Below are 23951 nucleotides of genomic sequence, written 5' to 3'. Positions count from 1 at the left end.
ATACTGCTGACAGACCCATTTCAGTGGTCACCAAGATATTTAAGTAATCAAAAAATTTTTGCTAGACCATTTCTTTGTCATACTTCTCGTATGGCCTCATTCAGCAAAATATGTATGATACTTTTTGAAGAGTTTACAAGGAAGAGAGGTACTGGCAGAATTTAAATTGGGAAGGTATCACAAGAAAGTCCATAAAAACAGTATGTTCCCATTAAACCAAAATCAATCATTTTGACTGCAAAATAAAAATGAATAGATTCTTGAATTTTTCTTAAGCAAATTTTGTTCAAAACACAATGTCCCTGTGGTTGGTGCAAAATGGATAAGTCCAGAGACTATAAAAATCTGAGTAGCAGATGTACCTTTACTGCGCGATTTTTCCTATGTATCCCATTTTTATTTTACATTCAAGGTCATTAATAACTTTTCACATTCAAATTATGGATAATTACAAAACTTTAATTTGTATTATTTTTGTAAAATGTTTATTTGTGGACGTATCACATTACTCGTCAAATACTCTTGACTTTCAGAATGATCCAATACAAAAAATGAAACTATGCCACAAATTAATCCTACAGCTGGTTTATTTTATACCAGTCACCTTTCATCCTCTACCAGGAGAACGTCAAGCCTCATAGCCACCTAACTGCTGTTACCTTTCCAGTTATTGCTTAGCTTATGTTTAGTTGTGTCTGAGCAATTGCAGCATCAACTTGTCAATGACAACACTATGTCATTCCTGGAATTGTAGCTGCAATGTACTGTGTACACCACATACCTTGTTGTGTAAGTACTACTTCATATTGGCAACATGTAAACATCACTACATATATTCGATATAGGTTAATACATTTTCTATATGCCTGCCATCATTGGCGATGATGTGGCAGAAATGAATAGCGTAATTCTGCGAGATCTGCTGAAGTGTCGGAACATCTACGCTGTTAATGATCTCCTCAATGCCGGTTTTCAGCTTAACTGTGGTTTTGGAGTTATTGCTGTACACCTTGTCTTTAATATAACCCCACAAAATGGAGTCGCATTTGTTCAGATCTGGATAATATGGTGGCCAAAGAGGCCCATGCCAGTGGCCTCTGGGTACCCCAGAGCCAGAATGCAGTCCCCAAAGTGCTCCTCCAGGATGTCAAACACACTCCTGCTTCGACGGGGTAAAGCTCCATCTTGCATAAACCACATCTTGTCGAAATCAGAGTAATTTTGGATAATGAGGATGAAATCATTCAAAACCTTGACGTAGCGTTCGGTAGTCACCGTGTTATAAAGGAATATCGCACTGATTGTTCCACGACTGGACACTGCACACCACACAGTCACCCGTTGAGGGTGAAGAGACTTCCTGATCATGAAATGCGGATTCTCAGTTCCCAATAACGCGCCTCTTTTGCTTGTTGACAAACTCATCCAAATGAAAACAGGCTTTGCCGTTAAAACCAAATTGAATAAATTGTAGTAATTCCAGTCACGCCCTGCGGCCAATTGTGCAGTTTGAATGTTCTAACATGAACAGCTCAGAAGATACAATGATTTTGTTTCATATAGTTCAATAATTGTCACACTGTACGTTTATATGAAGCAGTGTGCCAAAACGTGCTATATTTTAGAGAAGTCCGTTATTATACTTCATTACCTGCTAACAATAGTTCATATTTCTAATTTTAGGGTCAAACAATACTTCACACAGGAGGAATTAGAGTGAACACTTTTAGAGGCACTTGCAGAAAATCAACAACTGCGGATATATTGATAATTTGTTCTCCGACAGAGAGGATGAGGTAATATTACCAAGACATCATAATACTAACTCAGAAGTTGAATGTGATGGAAGATTACCTTCCTTCCATTCCCAACAAACCAGCAAATATATGTGATGCTAAGTCATTCTACATCGGTTTTTCATATGTTTACTGCAACTAACTGAGCCAATAAAAGGCACAAATGCAAATGTGGCAATAAACAAATGTGTACCAGCTGTCTGCTGCCCCCCCCCCCCCCTACAGCAAAACAAAATTACTTGTGTAGGAACCCTAAGAAAGAACACAAAAGAAATCCCATCTGAGATTTTGCCAACGAGAATATAGAAACCAGTCTGGCAGTTTTTGGATCCAGAAAGACATTACATTGGAATTGCATGTACTTAAACAAATCTGTTTTACTCATTCTCACAACATACAATAAAGCAACAGTAGATGAGGCCACTAAGAATTCGCACATTGTATTAGATTATATTACGACAAAAAAGTGGGGTTGATACCGTTGACCAAATGTGCAGGAAATATTCAACAACACAAATGACAAGAAGATGGCCAATGGTTATATGGTACACACTGTTGAGCTTGGCCATTACCAACACACAGGTGTTGTTTCAGACAAATAAAAAGAACAAGAAATATCAACGTTATATTTTTCTAAGAAACTTTTCTTCTCAACATATGAACCTGTGCCTTATTGAAAGATCTGCAATACCAAATTTATCAACTGTTGTTAGCATGTATCCATGCCATTACAAAGAAGAGAAGCATATATAGGAGCAACAAATGAAGAAAAAAGGTATATGTGGAAGGGCAAAGAATACCTCCAGAACAATAAGACATGGCGCCTTTAATGATTTTGTTTGCATAAACCATTCTCAAACAACAGTTCTCGCCGAAAAATGCAGTGTGTGTTAGCCTGAGCTTGAAGAGAATGTGTGTGTAAATTATTCCATTATTTGTAATCACCATATGACGTAATGTGCATGCCCGCTATACAGTTCATTTAGCGAGCCACTTGCTGCGATAGAAATGGTTTATCAGTTTATACAAATAACTTTAACAAAATCTGGATGTTGCAATAAGTCAAAATAACAGCCAATAATTCAACCCATGGATAATCTTTAGGCACTGTTTTTAATGGAAATTATTTGGAAACATAGCAATTTGATAACAGTATTTGATAGTAGATTTTTTTTTTAACATTTCAGAACACTGCCCCTCCCCCCCTTCAGACACCAAAAGTATGTAATGTGGAACTGACCACTAGATGTCACGAGAAGTGGATCTGCCAGTATATAAGGATGCGAGGAGTATTTTGTAGTCGGTAGAGAAGCAATAAAAGCAGAATTATGCACTCAGCTGATCCTAGTTGCTTTGAATGTGGACTAGTCATTGGGTCTCACCTAAGTAACAGATTTATCAGGGACATTTCAGTCCCCCTAAAGCCACCCAAATCAACTGTTAGTGACATGACTGTGAACTGGAAACCTGAAAGAACAACCACAGCTAAACCAATAGCAGTCAGACAACGTGTAGTGAAGGACAGCGACCACTACGCATTGTAGACTGGTTGTACAAAATCAGCAGTAGGAACTACAAACAAGTTCCAAAGCGCTACCAGCAGCCAGCAGAGTCCAGCTAGCACTGTCACTGTGCGCAGGATATTATAAAAGAATATTTCAGATGGTCAACTTCATTTTGTTTTTTATCTGGGATCCACCTTTGAACTTCTTTGGCTATGTATTGTCATCCATTTGTTCGAAACAGTCACACCATATAAGGTTTTTCATTTCTATAGCTTTCACAATATTCCCATCAATGCCCATAAATTTTTCTGTTTTCTTCCTTACTTATGTGATCTAACCTTTAGATTCCAACACACTGTCTCCAGGAATAATTTTTTGTGAATAGCAGTTACCTTTTTCCTCATTCTTATTCCCCAAACTTCTGACCCATATATCCATATGCTTCGTGCTCGTTTTGTATACGGCCTTTTTAGTTTTATTTACACACATATTACTGCACAGAATGGGTTTAACTGTGAAATTACACGTTTCCCAGCCGTATCTTACTTTTAATAAATGTTACTCCTAGGTGTTAAGCGATGAAAAATTTTTGTATCAAATTCACAGTATTTAAATCATGCTGTTGGTCACTACCCAGTAGCATATACTTGGTTTTCTCTGCGTTTATTTCCAAATTCATTTAAACACCTTCCTTAGTATGTGGATAGTCGTTCCTATCTCAGCAACCATCACTTGGTCATCAGTGAAAAGGGGAGAGTATAGTTTTATCACCTCCGCTTGAAATTTTACTTTCCCAAGTCTTTAATCTTTCGTTTTCATAAATTTTACGATAAATTTTACAAATCATAAGAACCAGTGAATTACCCTGCCGAAAGCATTTGATAAATTTTAATTTCTTCGAGTTGTGCAATACCCAACTAGACGACAAAAGTATTGCGCAACATTGGAAAATTACCGGTTCGTGTAAAGAAGAACGTGACGGTAAGGAGGCAATTTGGTTGGTTGGTGTTTTTGTGCAGTAGTCAACAATTGCCCACTCAGTCGTTTGGAGGGAGCTGTGCCGGCATATGGTGAGTCAGATGTGCGTGGGGGCGCAAGCTTTGACCGGGACGGCTGGAGTGCTGCGCTGGCGCAGGCTTATCGACGCGACGAAACGCGGCCGCACACTGCGCGACTTTTATGGATCTCCAAACGTGATTATGTACCTGCCATGTGACTCACCAGTTCCTCTACCCGAGCATGCTCAAAGCGCTCTCTCATATGGCACATTTTCTACCGTTACTGGTAAAATCCCGTTACGCACATATTTGAATTAAACGAAAAGCGCGAGCAAAACTTTTTGCACTGTGCACAGTGCTTACTGTTATGCAGGCATACAACTGTCTTCATTTGTATTTAAGCAACATTTCGTAATTACATGTTGAATATACAGTATCTCAACATAAGCTACGAGCCATTTCTACTTTTCACAACATGCGGTGATTCATCAAAGCCAAATAATTTTCAGCATATTGATTCAAGGATGATATCCCAGATAGCACTACTAGATCGAGCTCCAGCGTGCCACTTTCACGCAGTCCTCCACTTAACGTCGAAATTTGATAATTTGTCTTCAACTAATAAACAACACACTTGGCGATATCGAAACAACGCTTTCAACACAGAAGATACCGATACTAAAAAGTTTTAATAGTGCTATTTATGATGAACAGTTGTGTGGCGATCAAAGAATTTTCAATTGACATCTGATGTATACGAGTCTCGCACTTCTTTACTAGTGAACAATGTAATGAATCTGAACAAATCAGCTTGACAACAAAACTGATCTATTATGGACAGTGAATAGAGTGCATTATGCTAAATGTATGTTCCAACGATAATATTGCAGATGACCCGCAGTTTCCCACTCACAATTTGATCTAAAACGTCGGTAACGTATCTCTAACTGATAGCAAACACGATTAAGAGAGTTCCACTTCTATGCTCTTTGGAAAAATCTCTCTACGTGCGACGCATCCTACTGGCACACCGATATAGTCGGCAACATTGTACCTATGATGCCAATTCTTTAAAACTAGAGGAAAATAAAGTTCTTTGTCTATGAATTTCGATAGCACGCAGTATTTATGCACTGAAAAAAGTATTTAACTCCAAAGTTCGAACTTTCTCATTTAAACATTGCTTACTTTCCAGGCTGGCAAGATAATATGAAACCCCGTGAGGGGTCCCCCGGCTATCTATGGTTGAACAGCCAAATAACCTGTCGTGGGTTAGCCCGATACCAGACTCAGATTTATTAGAAGAACGAGCAAAATATACTGCTTTCAAAATCCTTGTTCGATCAATTTTTGAGTGTGTCAGGAGCCCTTACTGAGCAGGGTTAACGAAGACACAAATTCAAGCAAAAGCTGTGGGATTTTTGACTGGGTCGTTTCGCCAGCGGGTGGGCGACACTGATAAATTAACAAATTGAATTTGAGATGCTAAAAATAAATTGTGAAACGTGAAGAACCTTACTCACAAAATTTGGGAGAGCCGATGTTACAAAACTACTTCCTCCAAACTAAATCTCGCGTAGTAACTACGAATATAGAATGAAAAATTGGCGATTATGGAGAGGGTATCACAGTCTTTATTCCAGAATCCATCAGTGTTTGAAATTTGGAGGGGGATATGTATCTTATACAAGGTTTCTTATACAAGAAGAGATGAAGACAGCATGCGCATTTAACACAACGTCGTCGTTCCTGTACAACGGCGCTAAAAATCACCTGACATCTGAAGTTTGATGATTTGTGCAAGATGGTCTAAATGCTTAGCCATGTTGTGAAAATCAACATATGTGATGATGAACTGGTGGTCCCATGAGTTTGTGCGAATGGGAACCTACAGAAATTTGCCGTTCGGTGGTCCGCTAAGTTACGGTTCAAAACAAATTCGCATATCTGAAATCTGCTGGCTCGTGCTACACCTTAAATGGGTGTTACAGAAGGAATGGTCAGTATTCAAGGATATGAGAGGACCGATTATTCAAACCAAAAGAGATCTAGATCCAAAATACATACGTCAATTGCTACGAGCACATGGTTAGTAGAAGAGGTGTTTTTCACAGTACAGAAGGATTCTTTCTTGTTTTAGTCTGTACCTCACAAAATATGTAAAGTAAAGACCTTGCAGTAGAAGAGATTTGTTTCACAGTATCATAATGGAAAACACACTATTTACTTGAATGGACTGTAGTAAGTATCGAATTCTCATCATAAGAATAAACCTCATGTAAACAAACACAAACGCTAGTCAGAAGCCGTAGCACACGTACAGTGGTGGTGTTACGCTCGTGGAAGTAGGTCCCTACTTACGTATTAGATATCGTATTACTAAGTTACGTTAAATGAAACTAAAATATTCAAATACATTAACAGTCATCAAAGTTTTTCTTAATCACGCTTTAGCTACATACTTTTTATTTCACAGATCGCGTACAGTCACATCCTCTTCAGAGTTGTGCTACGACTGCCGCGCTGTTAATGCGCAGTATGAAAATGGCTGGGACTGCTGCTGTCTTAATGAAACACGCGCGTGGAAATGGTTAAAGAGAGCCGAGAAATAGGCTTTCTTAATGTTTTTCATAGATTTACGGAGATAATCGGCTTTGAAGTTTTCCCATTGTTGTATATAATGAAGTTGAGCAATAAACTAACACCGAACATGTGGTGTAGTTGGTAATGTAATAGACGGTGAACTACATATACTTTTTCGTTGTGTTGGTTCACATCTCCCCATTATCACTTTTTTCCTCGTTCAATTTTAATGATTCTCTGTGTGGCTTGTGTTAAGTGCTGTACCATCAATGAGTAAAACAGGCGTTTTGTTCAGTTGTTCTGTCACGCCCTTCAGTTTAATAAAAACCATCTATTAGTTTTTTACTTTACGTGTTATTTTATCGTAAGAAACTAAATTACATCAGGTTATGGGACCAGGTTTGTTTTAAATAAACGGAATCTGAGATAATTACCTGGCCCCAAGTGTACTCTCACGTAAAATTAACCCGAGATGGCAGCTGAAGCGGAAAAATATCTTATTCCTTTATTCGATGGAACGAATTTCAACAACTGGAAATTCAGAGTGTAAATTCTCCTCGAGGAACTGGAACTATTACCATTTGTGCAAGCGAATTATCTCAAAAAGGTGGAATTTTGTCGACGGAGAGGAAAATACGCAGCGTCCCGCAAAGGAAACACGATTGGCTGAAATGGCTAAACAAAAGTCTCTTCTTGTTCAACGCATTGCCAACAGTCACTTGGAATACGCGAAAGATAATGTGACTTCTATTGATTTATGGACCTCAATACGTTCGAGAGAAATGGAATTTCTGGTCAACTTCTGTTGAGAAAACAACTGTTAATTATGAAATTTAACGCAACAAATGATTTGCTTCTAAACCACTTTCTGAAGTTTGATAAACTGATTCGTGGCTTACGTTCCGACTGGAGCTACTATCGAAGAAACGGACATAGTGTGCCATATGCTTTTAACGATGCCTGCGGAATACAACGTAGTGGTCACTGCAATCGAATCGCTCTCAATGAAATAATTGACGCTGAGATTCGAGAAAAATAGGCTAATGGATGAAGAATCGAAGCGGAAGGGAGTCATCGGGAAAAACAAAAATGATGAAACACCGCCTCCTACACCTTTTCAGACTCAACAGTAACTAAAAAAGGGTTCGTCAGACACCAGTGAAACAAGAAGTCAACCACGAACTTTTTTCAACATTACTTGTCACCGTTGCGGTAAGCCTGGACACAAATGGCCTAATTGTAGAGTTACGTACCAAACAAGAACTCAGTATCAGCAACTCTGTGGCCGTAGCTAACGACAAAGAGGAAGATGCGTTTTGTTTTTAAGCATCAAATGAAGGTCAGTCAACGAACAACAATGGTTCTTGGACTCTGGAGTAAGAAACATCTGATTAACAGTAAGATACCTCTCAATAATTTAAGGAAACTGGAATAGCCAATCAAAGTAAGAGCAGCTAAGACAGGCATTTTTCTTGAGGCTAAAATAAAAGAAGAAATTAAAGTCAATAGTGTGGTAAAAGGAAAGGAAAATCAGAGAACGATTAAAGATTTTTCATCTGTGCCTGATCCTAATTATAATTTGCTGTCAGTTAAAAAACTGGAAATGAATGGTTTCAGTATCACGTTTGAAATGGCTCAAGGTTTAATTAAAGAAGGAAAAGAAACTGTTGCCATTGCAAATTAAAAAAATGCTTGTGACTAGATCGTTGGCCTGGTGGAAGTCTTTCGATTTGACGCCACTTCAGCGTCTTGCGCGTCGATGGGGATGAGAGGATGATGATTAGGACAACACCCAGTCCCTGAGTGGAGAAAATCTCCGACCAAGCCGGGAATCGAACGCGGGCCCTTAGGATTGACAATCCATCGTGCTGACCACTCAGCTAATAGGTAAGAATCTCAGTTATATGCTCCAAAATTTTTGCAACGAAAAGCCTTGTCAGTTGCTTCAACTGCAACTAATGCGGAACTGTGGCATAGCAGATTAGGACATTTGAGTTATGGTAACATTAGATGCCTCCAGTCACAAGTTGATGATGTGGAACTGGACACTTCAACAATCCCTACGGAACAATGTTCAAATTGTGTCGAAGGAAAACAATCACAGCTGCCATACTATCACAATAGGAAACGTGCCACCAGACCTCTTCAGTTGATCCACAGTGATCTGTGTGGGCCAATTGCACCGGAATCCATCGACGGAAAGAAGTATGTGCTCGCGTTCGTCGACGACTTTGCACATTTCACAGTGGCCTATGCACTGGAATCAAAGTCAGAGGTAACTCGCTATCTGAAGATGTTTCATGCCATGGCTACAGCTCATTTCAACTTCAAGATTAGCAGATTTCTCTGTGACAGTAGTCGTGAATACATGTCAAATGAATTGAAAGTTTTTTGAAGAACAAGGAATACAGTTCGAGTTTATAATCAGATATTCCTCAGCAAAATGGTGTTTCAGAGCGAATGAACTTCAGTGTAAATTAGATAAAATGCTCTGATCAGAAGCTGTTCGTACTGTCGTGTACCTGCTTAATAGAAGTTCTACAGCGGCTTTGGAAGGAAAGGTGCCTGCAGCTTTGCGGTGTAATGAGAAGTCTAATTTGAATAAGCTGTGAATGTTTGGATGTATTGCTTATCTACTGGTACCAAAGGAATTGAGAACAGTGATATTTGAGGGCAAGTCCTTAAAACGCCATTTTACTTGTTACTGTCCTAATGGCTACAGGCTTTGGTGTTCAGAGGAAGGAAAAATAGTCACAGGAAGGAACATTGTTTTCTATGAAGTAAGATTGGACTTTGGAAGTAAACCAGCTGAGGATTGGATTCCAGAATCTCTACAGGAATCATCCAACAAGGATGATAATGAAGAAGACATTGACGAAGATACCAAACCAACTGATTGGGGCCATGAAAGAATTCCCATACCAGAACTGACCTGTGATGAAGAGGAAGCTGAAAATTTGTCAGAAAAGAAAACTGTTCGTTGTTCTGCCAGGAAGAAGAACCCCCTAAATATCTGAAAGACTATGCTGTTCTTTCACTCAATGCCGATTCATTTGTGTTTGATGTACCGAAAAGTTACACGGAAATTGAAAATTGTGAAGATGAGGAATACTGGTATAAAGCTGTACAGGATGAAAGTGACTTTATAAAAGAAAACAAGACTTGGATATTTGTTAAATTACCACCTGGAAGGAAGATCATTGGCAGTAAGTGGGTGTTCAAATTAAAAAAGGACATGGATGGAATACCATAAGACAAGGCTAGACTTGTGGCACAAGGATGTTAACAGGAAAGGGGATTTGACTACAATGAAAAATATGTGCCAGTGGCTCTACTTGCAACTGTCACAAGAATGCTAGTTATTGCAATCTAACTAGGACTGGTTCTGGAACAATTTGAATGTCGCCACCGCTTTTCTTTATGGATTAATCAAAGAGGAAATATACATGACTATTCCTGAAGGAGTGGATATTCCAGAAGATCTGAAAGACACAAGTGGTTTGGTTTGCAGGTTACAGAAATCTTGATACAGCTTAAAGCAAGCACCACTAGCATGGAATTACTCTATTCATACCTTTCTTAAGTCTATATGATTCAGTCAGAAGCAGATAAATGTCTTAACTATATGGTTTTTAAAGGAAGTTGTCATTTACATTGTGCTCTATGTTGATGACATTTTGATGGCAGGAAATAATAGAGGGGAAATGGACAGAGTGACATTTAAGTTAAAGGAGAAGTTCAAAATAAAGGAACTGGGTGAACCACAATCGTACTTGAGAATTGAGATTTCTATGCACAACGGGGAAATGTATCTGAGCCAAACATCATATTTGAAGAATTTGCTACAACAATTCAACATGCAAGATTGTAATCAGGTCAAGACGCCTATGGAAGTTAAACCGGAAATCAAGGGAAAAAAAATGATCGATAAGCTCTGCAGAGAGTTGACTGAATGTTTGATGTACGCAACGACAGCAACAAGACCTGATTTGTGTGTTGTGGTCAACTTCTTGAGCAGATACCAAAACAAGCCATTGGAACAACTCTGGAAAAGCTTAAAAAGAGTTTTGAGATATATCAAAGGATCCGTCAATTTGAGACTACATTGTCAAAAGGGGAATGAAGATGATGTTCTCGCCTATGCTGATGCAAACTGGAATAGAAAAGAAGACGCAAGATCTACCTCTGGTTATCTATTAAAATGTTTTGGAAACACCATCTGTTTGGGGGGGGGGGGGGGGACCCAGACTATGTTCCTTTGTTACTCTGAGCGAAACATTTGCTGGACAATATTCAAATTCCATTCCAGCTACCAATTCATATATCCGAGGATAATCAGTCCTGTATACGGTTACTGGAAACATGGAAACCTTGACGGTTGAGACACGTCAATGTTAAATATAATTTTGTGTGTCAACTTCACCACCACAGGATCATCACCGCCGAGCATGTATGTTGGAAGGACCAGATTGCAAATATTTTTACCAAATGCTTACCAGCTCCTAGTTTCATTGCTTCAAAAAACTTGTGTTCATTTTAATTTTTGTTAGCGTTAAATGTAAAATCATTAAATTGAGGAGGCGTGTTCAGATTGCAATTTTAATGATTCTCTATGCGACTTGCGTTAAATGGTGTACCATCAAAGAGTAAAACAGGCGTTTTTGTTCAGTTGTTCTGTTACGCCCTTCAGTTTAATAAAAACCATCTAATAGTTTTTAACTTTACGTGTGTTATTTTTATCGTAAGAAACTAAATTACTTCAAATTTGAAATACTCACCATTTTTTATGAATAATGCTCCTCTTCTTGTTTGTAATTACATATTGGATGCGAAATTCCTCTTCCCATTTCAAATACAAATACTTAATTATCGATGTTTTATGAAAGACTGTTCGTAAAAGTTGTTTAAATTAACAAAACAATTTAATTTCTAAGGCAAAAATAAAAAACCATATCCTCTTTATCTGACTATGACCACCTTTTTATACCTCAGAGGTAGTAGATAAGTATCGTAGAAACACGAAAAACAATATTTTCAGAGGATCGAGTGCATCACACAAATGGTGTATTGCTCCTCTGCTCATCTCTTTTTACATGTGAACTGCAGCTGGCCACGTCACTGCAGGCTAGCTGTACCACCCAGTAATGTCCAATTAAATGTGCCAGTAAGGCTGCTGTCCCGTATTATCGCTAAGTCTATGTGCACATAACGCACAGCACAAAACATACTCGTATTATTGATCTTGACAGTACTCGAGGCAGCTTGGCTGCAGTCCCACGTAAAACGAAAATCCAATGAGAATCCTGCGAACGCAGAAGAACACACAGTGCAATGTTTACATCAGGTTTATTTTTATGATGAATGGATTATAGTGGCCGTTTCCTCAGCTTCTTTAAAAATGACAATGCTCACGTACTAAATACAAAAAAAACGAGTTAATCCATCGCCCAGTAACTACTGAACAATTTCTCTACATGCAAACTTCCATAAATGCCACACTCGTTGACCCAAATGCAATTTACTAGTTTGTCAGCCATAGAATTATATAAACCATCTATTTACTGGAGGAACTAAGGAGACCTGGCAGATTTTGTGTGGAACTATGTGACACGACAACCCATGACACCTCTGGGGACAGACATCGCATTCCATACAGTTTCTGCTTCCTACACTAGATTTATGCACAGCCCAAACACCATTCGGGAACCTATACCTCAGCCCGAAATGTAAACAGCTGTATTGCAAATGCCTGCTTGGAGTGTGAAATAACTCAATAAAGTTACATAAATAAAATTAATGTTTATATATGGACTGAGATAAGTAGTAATTCATTTAGCTACCTTTATACACACTAATTTTATTTTTGATAAAATATCTATACAGTACCCTTTTAATATTGAATTATAATGTAAAATGTGACTGGGACTTAGCAGTCTTGTCAAGTCCAGTGCACTGGCTTTATAATTTTGAGGTTAGACTAATTTTTGGTGGCTTTTCCTTGATGGTTATAGCTTTTCCTGCTTTCAGACATTTTGTAAATTTTCCAGATGATACTGATACACCATTTGAACATATTAATTACAGCAAAAACGAAATTATGATTAGTAATTTGATCAATAATAGTAAGGCAGAAAATCTTCGGTGTGTGTTAGTACTTCACAAAACATTGCAGAATCTGCAGTAAATGCAAATGAGTAAGAAGAGGAGTACAAAAAGGAAAATATCCAGCCTGTATTGCACTCCACAACCATACCACCTTTTAGTCTGCATTCAGGTATATGCCCAAAAATGATCAAGCTTCAGCATTTTCAGTACCAAATGACTTGAAAATACAGGATCGCACTGGGCAACATTTGTCAGTTCAAAAGGCCGATGTGAACTTTGCTGCTCATCTACAAATTGAAATCTACACGCCTATTCAAAGTGCTCGGAGTGTAACAGTTTTTTGTGTATTGATGAAAAAAGGACTGCTTTTGTATCACCACAAGCAATGACACAATTAGTATGATTCTTTTGGGACTTCAGTCCCTTAATGTGTTTCACCTATATAATCCTGCTAGTCTTCTGAGCATTTTATGCATTTAATGACCATCAGTTTTTGAAATATAATAATTTGCTATCCTTTCAGTAATAGCTCATTGACAATAAAATAAAAATATTGAACCTAGATTTTAGTTTTTAATATTAGCTCAAATAAAGGGTTAAAAAAAGCTTTACTTTTATGGTTTTGAAGGCGAAGTGCTATCTCTGATTACATGTTATCTGGGTGAACGAAAGCAAATTGTACATTTTTAACAAAAACAAAACAGACACTCTGTGTGTCACACGAGGTATCCCACAAGGTTTCGTACTTGGAACTTTGCTTTTCATAATTTATGTAAATGATTTACCCAATATGATGGTATTTTAATAAGTCCATATGACAGATGACACCACCTTTATTATAGTTGACAGCAACTCCGACACACTCGGGCAGAAGAGTGCAAAATTATAATATCCAGCATTGTGGCTGAGAGTAAATTATTTGTAAATTAGCCCCTCTAAAACTGCAAATATTCTTTTCAGGCAATGTAACAAGAATAACTGTGTTGCCTCAGTTAAGCATTTGGAATTCATCTTGATCCAAAATTAGCTTGGGAAACTGACAACAACTCTATCCACAAAATTGGCCCTAGTCACCTATCTGCTAAGTTAACTCGTGATTTGTTGGACTCAAAGCTACTGCTAAAATTTTATTTTCTCTCTCTCTCTCTCTCTCTCACACACACACACACACACACACACACACACACACACACACACACACACAGAGAGAGAGAGAGAGAGAGAGAGAGAGAGAGAGAGAGAGAATGCAGTGCTCCAATGGTGCAATTCCTCATGGGCGAAAATAATTTTTATCTGACGAAGAGGCCATTAGCTACACTGTTGGACTAAGTAACCACTTATATGCACACTACTTTTAAGTTGCTCAAAATACTGACGACTGCATCCTCTTTTATTTTCATTTGCTTGGTGCATTTCATTTCAAGGAAAACAAAGACAGCCATGAATTGCATAAGTCTATGCACCAGTATGACACACATCAAAGGCAGACGATTGATATACCAGTTACAAGCTCAAAAAACGAAAACAGTTACACATTCATAGGGATACAGTTATTTAATGTGTCACCAACTACAGGAAGCAGTGTATTACTGAATACCTTCTGAAACATTACAAAAGATGTGAGTCGAACAAAAAGTGTTCTGTATGGTAGAATAATTTGAAATGATCTAATCTACTAAAATTGCTGCATGATCTGTCCAGTATTATTTGAGCTATATATAAAAAGTGGTTTTTCAATAATCGAGCTACACCACCTCACGTGGTTTGCACTGGCGAGACACACAACTTATTAGACTGAACTATGAACACCTGCGAGCTCTGATAGTCACTCTTCAACAGTTTGATTCATCATCACTGGCTGCAAACATCTATTAGACATCATCCAACCTTTTGAGATGGCACTGTGGATTGCAAGACAGTGTCCTCGACAGATGCGGACTTTCCTGTTACGTGTAGATTGCTTTTGACTTTGGAGAAATGCTTGTCCTGGTGTTCCTGTTCAGATTACCAAAATTAAACTCTCTGCTACAAGTGTTCCCATAAGCTGTTTAACAGATACATTTGGTGATGCTACTATCCAATGGCTTCTTGAACATAGGACAAATGACTTTCCTGTAATTTAATACTTCCCTCTTCAGGTTTAATTTGGTGGAGCAGAGAAACCGAAGAGGCTCGATTGGGTATTGTGTATAGGATCTTAAGATAATATGTTTGAATCAAAAGTAAAAAAAATACGTACAACTAAAATATTAAGTTTAATTCCTAGGAAGTTACACAGTTCGGAATCTGTGGAGTAAGAATGGCTGCTCCGTGGAATTCGGAACAATATTTTATATTGGGAACAATATCGCCTCAATTCAAAGCGCCTACAGTAAGTCTCATCGTTTCGACGAGCGCACACCTTAAAGTGTCACTAATCGTACTGTCTTGATCATGCTAGGCCACCAATTCTAGTGGCTTTCTTTCACAGAGGGGAAAGTTGTGGGTTAAAGAGAAATGTCTTATGAAGTGCCTGCAGTTACCTATGCGTGATAGGATGGAAGCTGCTGCCATTAGAGCACGCTACGTTTACTTGGTTTTTACTCTGTCAGTTTTTTCCCCACGTCCGGCCACGACGTGCTCCCCTCGTAACTGCAAACTTGTTTCGGCCACGAATGATGCAGCTTTGTGGCCAGAAATTCCCCGAGCCCGCCGAGTCAGAGACATACTCACCCTGCGGCATGGACAGCACGGGGTGGAAGGCGGGGTCGAGTGCGGCGGCGCGCTCGGCGGCCGGAAGGTGGGCGTGCAGCGGCCGTGGCTGCGTGGGGTCCGGCCGGCCGGTGCAGAGCGCGCACACCGTGGCAGGCGGGCGGCAGGCGCAGCGCACCGTGGCGGGCCGCGAGGCGCGCTTGCTGGCCGCGTGCAGGCCCTGCACGTGCAGCAGCTTGCGCTTCGGCAGCTGCGGCTGGCGCGCCAGCGGCCTCACGCGGGCGCAGCACTGCTCCTCCGACTTGCCCTGCGACGCCAGTGACGCACTGCCCGCGCCCGCGCCGGCACCGGCACCGCTGCCGCCTCCGTGGTACCCGTTCACGACGAGCGGCGGACCCGCACCGCCCGCCGCGCAGAACGGCACGTCAGCCAGCACCATGGGGTCTTTAGTCAGGCGGATCTGCCTAAAACATATCGCAACGCCGCCCCATTACTCCCTACGCATTACACGCTTCGGTACAAAATAACTTTCGTTCGACGGAAAAATCTCTCTTGTAAAAGGATTAACAACACAATCATCTGAGAGATTTGCTGTTACGAACGTTACTCGATACACGCAACTCCAAGAAATGTATATGATGTGTTGTTCTTAGGATTGTAGAAACTAAAGTTTACTTTTTACTGAATTATGCATTTATCTTTCAATCACTAAAAGAATAAAACAGAAGTGATATCCCAAACTTTTTTCTGTACCTTCTGTTTATTGTTTTTTTAATATACCTAAAATAAAGGAAAAAAGGGGTCAAGTGTCCTCTCAGTGAAATTGATAGCCTCTAGAATGTGTCGTTTTTCTCAATTTTGGTTCTAGTTTTTTTTTTTTTTAAGTTGGCGAAGTTTTGCTGTGTCATCTTAAAATATTCATAAAACTTTGTCTCGCCCATGAGATGAGCAAACTGTTCGAACTCTCCCTGTAGAAGCCTTGTTTTAAGGGTACTGTGGATCTACATATTTCTTCTTTTGTCTACCTTGCTTATTCCTCCGAAACAAGTGCTGTAAGTCCTAAATTTGCTAACGTATTTACAAGGAACTACAGAAACGCGGACGAACCTCAGTTATATGTGGTTCCAAGAGGAAAGGGTTGGAGCACAGGCGTCACTCTCCCGACGCTCGGTCCTGACACCTCCCTGGACTTATGTGACCAGATTCTCAATGGTGTCAAGTCGGGTCACCGGGCTGTCAAGAACACAGGACCTTCTCGTCCCATCCACCTATATGAAAACATTACATTCACAACTTCCCTGGAAACACGTGCGTAGTGTGCGGGGCACAGATCATACTGGAACCACATTGATGGACGGTTTTCCAATTCCACGTTCTCCATAAGAGAGGCTAAAGTGTCTTAAGTAATGGGTGCATACTGCTGCATGTTTAATATTCCCTGATAAAAACAGGGAGCAACAGTACGGCTACCAATGATACCGCACCCAGCATTGACACGCCAAAGTCGTATGTGCCGCAGATTCACGTCACCACGATTTGTGAATGACGCTTCATCCATAAACAACCTGTCACTTAGGAATTCACGATTACCTTGCAACCCCTTAGGTGCAAATCGACAGAATTCAATGCGAGATTCAAAGTTATTCCCGTACAGTTCTGGGAGGGAGGGAGGGATCGAACGAGCGAGCGAGACGAAACAGTTGTAAACGTACGCATGTGCAATGTTATCCACACACTACCACAGCCTATTCCGTAATTGCGGGCGATTTGTCGTACATACACCTCAGGATTATACCCTACAGCAGCCAGAACAGCAATTTTGTTTCCACTGCTAGTTGTGTTGTACGCCGACGCTTCCAGCGTGCGCAGCTTCCCGTTTCCGTAAGACTTGTGCTGCTGACAACGGTAAGAGAGTAGCGTTCAGCGTCGTGTTACAGCGGTGGTTGCATTTCTTCGACATGCGTCGGAAATTAAATAATACCTAGTTTTCTTTCATTACTGAAGACCGGCATACCGATCCCAAGAAAGCAAATGTAACAAACCACACACAATACAGGGAAAGTAATTATATAAGGGACAACACTATAAAAGACGTATAACAGGCATAGGATTAAAAAACTACAGCATAATCAAACGTCCTTAGACAGGTGTGTCAAGTTGATAAAACGAAGAACGCGAGCAGCAGCTCCTGGGTCATCCGCTAAAATGGCATCCAGAGTACATGGCAGGCCAAGACCATGACGCAGCGTAGTAAAATCCGGACAGGAAGTTAAAATGTGGCGGACCGTCAGCAATTGCCCACATGGACAGAACGGCGCCGGCGCTGCCGTCAGCAGATGGCGATGGCTGAACTGGCAGTGTCCAATTCGTAGCCGGGCCAAAACGACCTCCTCCCGCCGAGAAGGACGTGAGGAGGACGTCCAAGCTACGGGAAGAGGTTTCAAGGCCCGAAGCCTGTTGTCCCTAAGTGCAGTCCAATCGGCATGCCACAGCGATAAAATGCGCCGACAAATGATCGTGCTACAATCTGATGAAGGGACACAACAAGAAGCCGTCCGAGGCTGGAGGACCGCAGCCTTGGCCGCGGCATCTGCAGCTTCGTTCCCAGGGATACCGACATGGCCAGGAACCCACATAAAGCTAACTGGAGACCCGTCGTCCACCAGCTGCTGAAGAGAGCGTTGGATCCGGTGCACGAAAGGGTGAACCGGATACGGATCACTGAGGCTCTGGATGGCGCTCAGAGAATCGGAGCAGATGACATAAGCAGAATGTCGGTGGCGGCAGACGTAAAGAACAGCCTGATAGAGGGCAAAAAGCTCAGCTGTGAAGACCGAACAGTGGCCATGTAGCCGGTATTTGAAACTTTGTGCACCGACAATAAAATAACACCCGACCCCGTCATTGGTCTTAGAGCCATCCGTATAAATGAAGGTCATATTAATGAACTTCGAACGAAGTTCGACAAAACGGGAGTGGTATACTGAACCGGGGGTAACCTCCTTTGGGAGCGAGCGGAGGTCAAGGTGAACGCGAACCTGAGCCTGGAGCCAAGGTGGCGTGTGGCTCTCGCCCACTCTAAAGGTTGCAGGGAGCGAAAAATCAAGGTGTTGAAGGAGGCGACGAAAGCAAACTCCAGGGGGTAGCAGGGCAGAGACATACAACCCGTATTGACGGCCGAGAGAATCGTCAAAAAAGGAACGATACGATGGGTGGTCGGGCATTGACAGAAGCCGACAGGCGTAACGACAAAGCAGCATATCGCGCCGGTAGGTGAGTGGCAATTCACCGGCTTCAGCATGAAGATTCTCGACGGGACTAGTATAAAACGCTCCGATCGCAAGCCGTAAACCCAGATGTTGTATGGAGTTGAGGCGGCGTAAGATGGACGGCCGTGCAGAGGAGTATACAAAGCACCCATAATCCAGCTTGGAGCGGACGATCGACCGATACAGGCGAAGTAGGACGGTTAGATCCGCTCCCCACGACGTGCCACTGAGAACACGGAGGACATTTAGAGAACGGGTACAATGGGCAGCCAAATATGACATGTGGAGACCAACTAAGTTTCCTGTCAAATGTAAGACCTAAAAATTTTGTTGTCTCCACGAATGGGAGAGCAACGGGGCCGAGTCGTAAGGACGGTGGGAGAAACACTTTGTAGCGCCAGAAGTTAATACAGACCGTTTTCTCGGCAGAAAAACGGAAGCCATTGGCGACACTCCAGGAGTAAAGACGGTCAAGAGAACGCTGAAGAGAGCGCTCCAGGAAACATGTACGCTGCGCGCTGCAATAGATGGTAAAATCGTCCACGAAAAGGGAGCCTGATACATCATCTGGGAGGCAATCCATTATTGGATTGATCGCTATGGCGAAGAGAGCGACGCTCAAAACGGAGCCCTGTGGCACCCCATTCTCCTGGCGAAAGGTTTCTGGCAGGACAGAACCCACATGTACCCTGAACTGTCGATCCATTAAAAAAGAACGAATAAAAAGAGGGAGGCGACCACGAAAGCCCTATGTATGCATGGTGCGGAGAATTCCCGCCCTCCAACATGTGTCGTAAGCCTTCTCCAAATCAAAGAACACAGCCGCGGTCGGGCGCTTCCGCAAGAAGTTATTCATAATGAAGGTCGACAAAGTAACCAGATGGTCAACAGCAGAGCGGCACCTACGAAATCCACATTGTACATTGGTAAGTAGGCGTAGAGATTCGAGCAGCCAAACCAAACGAGAGTTAACCATTCACTCCATCACCTTACAGACACAGCTGGTAAGCGAGATGGGTCGATAACTGGAAGGCAAGTGCTTGTCCTTCCCCGGCTTAGGAATCGGTACAACAATAGACTCGCGCCAGCATGCGGGAACCCCTCAATCCAGATGCGATTGTAAGTACGAAGAAGGAAACCTTTACCCGCAGGAGAAAGATTCTTCAGCATCTGAATATGAATAGAATCAGGTCCCGGAGCGGAGGACCGTGACCGGGCAAGTGCATTTTCGAGTTCCCGCATGGTGAATGGGGCATTGTAGTTTTCACAATTCGAGGAGTGGAAATTAGGTGGCCGAGCCTCCTCTGCCTGCTTTCGGGGGAGGAAGGCAGGGGGGTAATGGGTGGAGCTCGAAACCTCTGCGAAAAAGCGGCCGAAGGCATTGGAGACATCCTCAGGGGCCACAAGGACGTCATTCGCGACCGTCAAGCCAGAAACTGGTGAGTGGACCTTAGTGCCAGATAGCCGGCGCAGGCTACCCCATACAACAGAAGAAGAAGTAAAACTGTTGAAGGTGCTTGTGAAAGCAGCCCAGCTGGCTTTCTTGCTTTCTTTAAAAATACGACGACATTGCGCACGTAATCTTTTGTAAGTGATACAATTCGCCACTGTAGGGTGGCCTTTAAAGGTGCGTAAAGCACGTCGACGAGCACGTAAGGCGTCTCTACATGCTGCGGTCCACCAGGGTACCGGAACGCGGCGTGGAGAAGAAGTAGTGTGAGGGATGGAATATTCAGCAGCAGTGAGAATGACTTCCGTGAGGTGTGCGGCCTGACTATCGCAGCTTGAGAAGGTTTGATCCTGAAAGGTCGCCCTGGAAGTGAAGACCCCCAGTCTGCTTTGGAGATGTTCCAACTAGTTGAGCACGGAGAGGGGGTATGATGCAGGAGATGGATAACACACGGAAAGTGGTCGCTCGAATATGTATCAGAAAGCGCATAACACACAAACCGGCGTGCAAGTTGGGTAGTACAGACAGAGAGGTCGAAATGGGAATAGGTGTGAGAGGTGTCTGAAAGGAAAGTAGGGGCGCCAGTATCAAGGCAGACTAGATTGAGCTGGTTGAAAACGTCTGCTAACAGGGAGCCCCTCGGACAGGATGCTAGAGAGCCCCACAGAGGATGGTGAGCACTTGAAGTCTCCAGTTAACAAAAATGGTGTAGGGAGCTGAGCAATAATTTGCAGCATGTCTGCCCTGGTAACGTCAGACGACGATGGAGTGTAAACGGTACAGATGGAAAATGTAAAATTGGGGAGAGTAATGCGGACGGCAACTGCCTGCAGTCCGGTGTGCAATATGATGGGATCATAGTAGATATCATCCCGGACCAGCAACATAACCCCTCCATGAGCTGGAATACCTGCCACAGGGGGTAAGTCAAAACGCTCAGAGGTGTAGTGTGCCAAGGCAATTTGATCGCATGGGCGTAGCTTCGTTTCCTGGAGGGCTACGACGAGAGGACGGTGCGAGCGGAGCAGCAATTTCAAGTCCTCTCGGTTGGAACGAATGCTGCGAATATTCCAGTGAATAAGTGCCATTGTGAGAAGAAGAAGATGCAAGAAGGGGTCATCTAGCAGGCCGCTGAGGGCCTGGGTTCGAGCGAGCACTGCCGCCGCTAGCAGGAGGCGGACAGTCATCGTCCATTAGTTCTATAGGTTCATCGGCCATCTTGTGAAGATGCCCAGAAGGTGGAGCTTCCTCCACTGGTGAACGGCCAGATGTTCGGCTACCAGCGGTGCGGCCAGGCGAAACGGATGACGGCCTGGGGCGGCAACCGCTGGGGGGCGCAGGAGGAGAAATGCGCCGTGGCGGGGAAGGAGAACTGTGCTTCCTATGAGCCTTCTTGGAAGGCCGTTTTGTGGAAGGAGTGGTCGATGGCTGAGGGTTCGAGGTACGTAGAAGGTCTGCACGAGACGGTTCTTTCTTGAAGGCCCGTGCTTCCTAACTTCTGGGTCTTCGTCCTGGCAGAAGCTGGTAAAAGTGCTTGTGTCGGAGGGGCGACGGGAGGAAGAGGAGACGTCGACCGGGCGATCTTAGCACTGGCCGAACGGACGACCGTAGTGCTGAAGGTCAGATCGCATGTCTGCGTCGCCACCTCCCTGGTAGTCCGAGGAGAGGCGAGGACAGTACTGTACTTCCCCGCTGGGAGCAACGTGGGCTTCCTGCTAGCGAATAGCTTGCAAGCAGCCGAGGTGGAGACTTTCTCTTTGACCCGAATTTCTTTGATACAGCGTTCTTCCTTGTAGACGGGACAGTCGCGGGAGGACGCTGCTAGGTCACCGCGACACTTCACACAACGAGGAGACGGAGGTGGACAGTCACCCTCATGGGCAGCCCTGCCACAAGTCACACATGTAGCCGCATTGGAACAAGAATGGCGAATGTGATTGAAACGCTGACACTGGTAGCAGCGCGTAGGTGTCGGGACATAGGGGCGAACAGAGATAACCTCGTAGCCCGCCCTGATGCGTGACGGCAGCTGAACACTGTCAAAGGTCAAGAAAAGTGTCCGGGTCGGTACAAGGTCATTGTTGACCTTTTTCATGACCCTATGGACAGCCGTCACGCCCTGCTCAGCGAGGAAAGACTGAATCTCCTCGTCAGTCAATCCGTCGAGTGATCTAGTATAGACCACTCCACGAGACGAATTCAAAGTGCGGTGAGCCTCCACCCGGACAGGGAACGTGTACAAGAGTGTGGCCCGAAGCAGTTTTTGTGCCTGAAAGGCGCTCTCAGTTTCTAGGAACAAGGTACCATTACGCAACCTGGTACAAGACTTGACAGATCCGGCTATGGCATCTACGCCCTTCTGGATAACGAAAGGTTTGACAGAGGAAAAATCCTTTCCGTCCTCAGATCGAGAAACTACGAGGGACTGTGGAGCAGGCGGTAGTACTTTTGTCACTGGTGGCTGGTCAAGTTTCCGTTTGTGGGCAGAAGTCGAGAGAGAAGAACAAGAAGAAGAAGAGAAGTACATTGCGGAGGAATCCCCCATGATTGCCAGCGTCTCCGATGGCGCGCTCCTTCCTTGTGGGGACCCTCTCAGAGGGCACTCCCGCCTTAGGTGATTGTTCACACCTCAGGTCACACCTACGGAGAAACGGACGGAGGGACCAATCGGCATGGTCGGAAGGTGTCAGATCAGGCAATCACACCTCCCTGGGCCTGGCCTTTACCAGGGGGTACGTGCGTGCCTTGCTTGTCTACCCAGGGCGGCGAATTACGCGTTACCCCGTCACCGGCTACGCGTGCGAACGCGTGGGTCGGCCTTCAGGCACGCACAGGGAGGAAGGAAGGAAGAAGAAGAAGAAGAAGAAAAAGAAAGGAGAGAGGGAAAGAAAGGACAGATTGTCTCAAACGCCGAAGCGGAGACCAGAGAAGGAGGAGAAGACAAGGAGAAGAAGGCAAGGAGAAGAGTAAGAGACAGTGAGATGGAGAAAAACAAAAAAAGAAACCAACCAAAGGAAGGAAGAGACCAGAAGAAGTGAGAAACCAAAATGAACGCAAATATAGGTCGTGAATCCGTCCGTCTCCGGGCGCAGGCGCTAACTACCCCCTTGAGGGGGAGGGACTCCTTTTAGTCGCCTCTTACGACAGACAGGAATATCGCGGGTCTATTCTAACCCCCGAACCCGCAGGGGGGAGTAATATTCTAATCGTAAGCGAAATGCGATATAGTTTAATTTCCTGTTGGACTGCGGCAGCAGTACAGCATGCCAGATCAGGTGGCACTTTGAGACTGAACAATGTAGGTGGAACATCCTCGCTGATACTGGGTCTGTTTACAGCATGTTTTAAGACAGCGCAGGCAACTCTTGTTCTGCGCACTGGCGGAAACTGTTGCGCCTTCGCCATCCTTGAAAGTCTAAATGTTTCGGGCTGTATGAGATTTATAACAGTAAAACCAAGTCTGCTATCACTAAATGTATCTGCATTCCTGGTCACTGTGTCAACTAACATAGGTGCATCCCTGGCAATTGCATTTTTCACACTTTAATTTGGAA

The 23951-nt window shown here is 43.1% G+C and overlaps 1 protein-coding gene across 6 annotated transcripts in view; it reads right to left on the bottom strand.

Annotated features, from left to right (window-relative positions):
• LOC126335338 (KAT8 regulatory NSL complex subunit 1) overlaps positions 1 to 23951 on the bottom strand; it is a 344378-nt gene that overhangs the window by 43187 nt on the left and 277240 nt on the right. For all 6 annotated transcript variants that reach the window (XM_049998554.1, XM_049998520.1, XM_049998511.1 and 3 more), the window contains one exon: positions 15700 to 16142. In XM_049998554.1, coding sequence (XP_049854511.1) covers positions 15700 to 16142 — 443 coding nt within the window. The remainder of the gene's footprint in view (positions 1 to 15699; positions 16143 to 23951) is intronic.

The sequence above is a fragment of the Schistocerca gregaria genome, chromosome 1 (assembly GCF_023897955.1).
Source record: "Schistocerca gregaria isolate iqSchGreg1 chromosome 1, iqSchGreg1.2, whole genome shotgun sequence".
NCBI classification, from domain to species: Eukaryota; Metazoa; Arthropoda; class Insecta; order Orthoptera; family Acrididae; genus Schistocerca; species Schistocerca gregaria.
The sequence above is the reverse complement of the archived record's forward strand: the minus strand, read 5'-3'. Positions and strand labels throughout refer to the sequence as shown.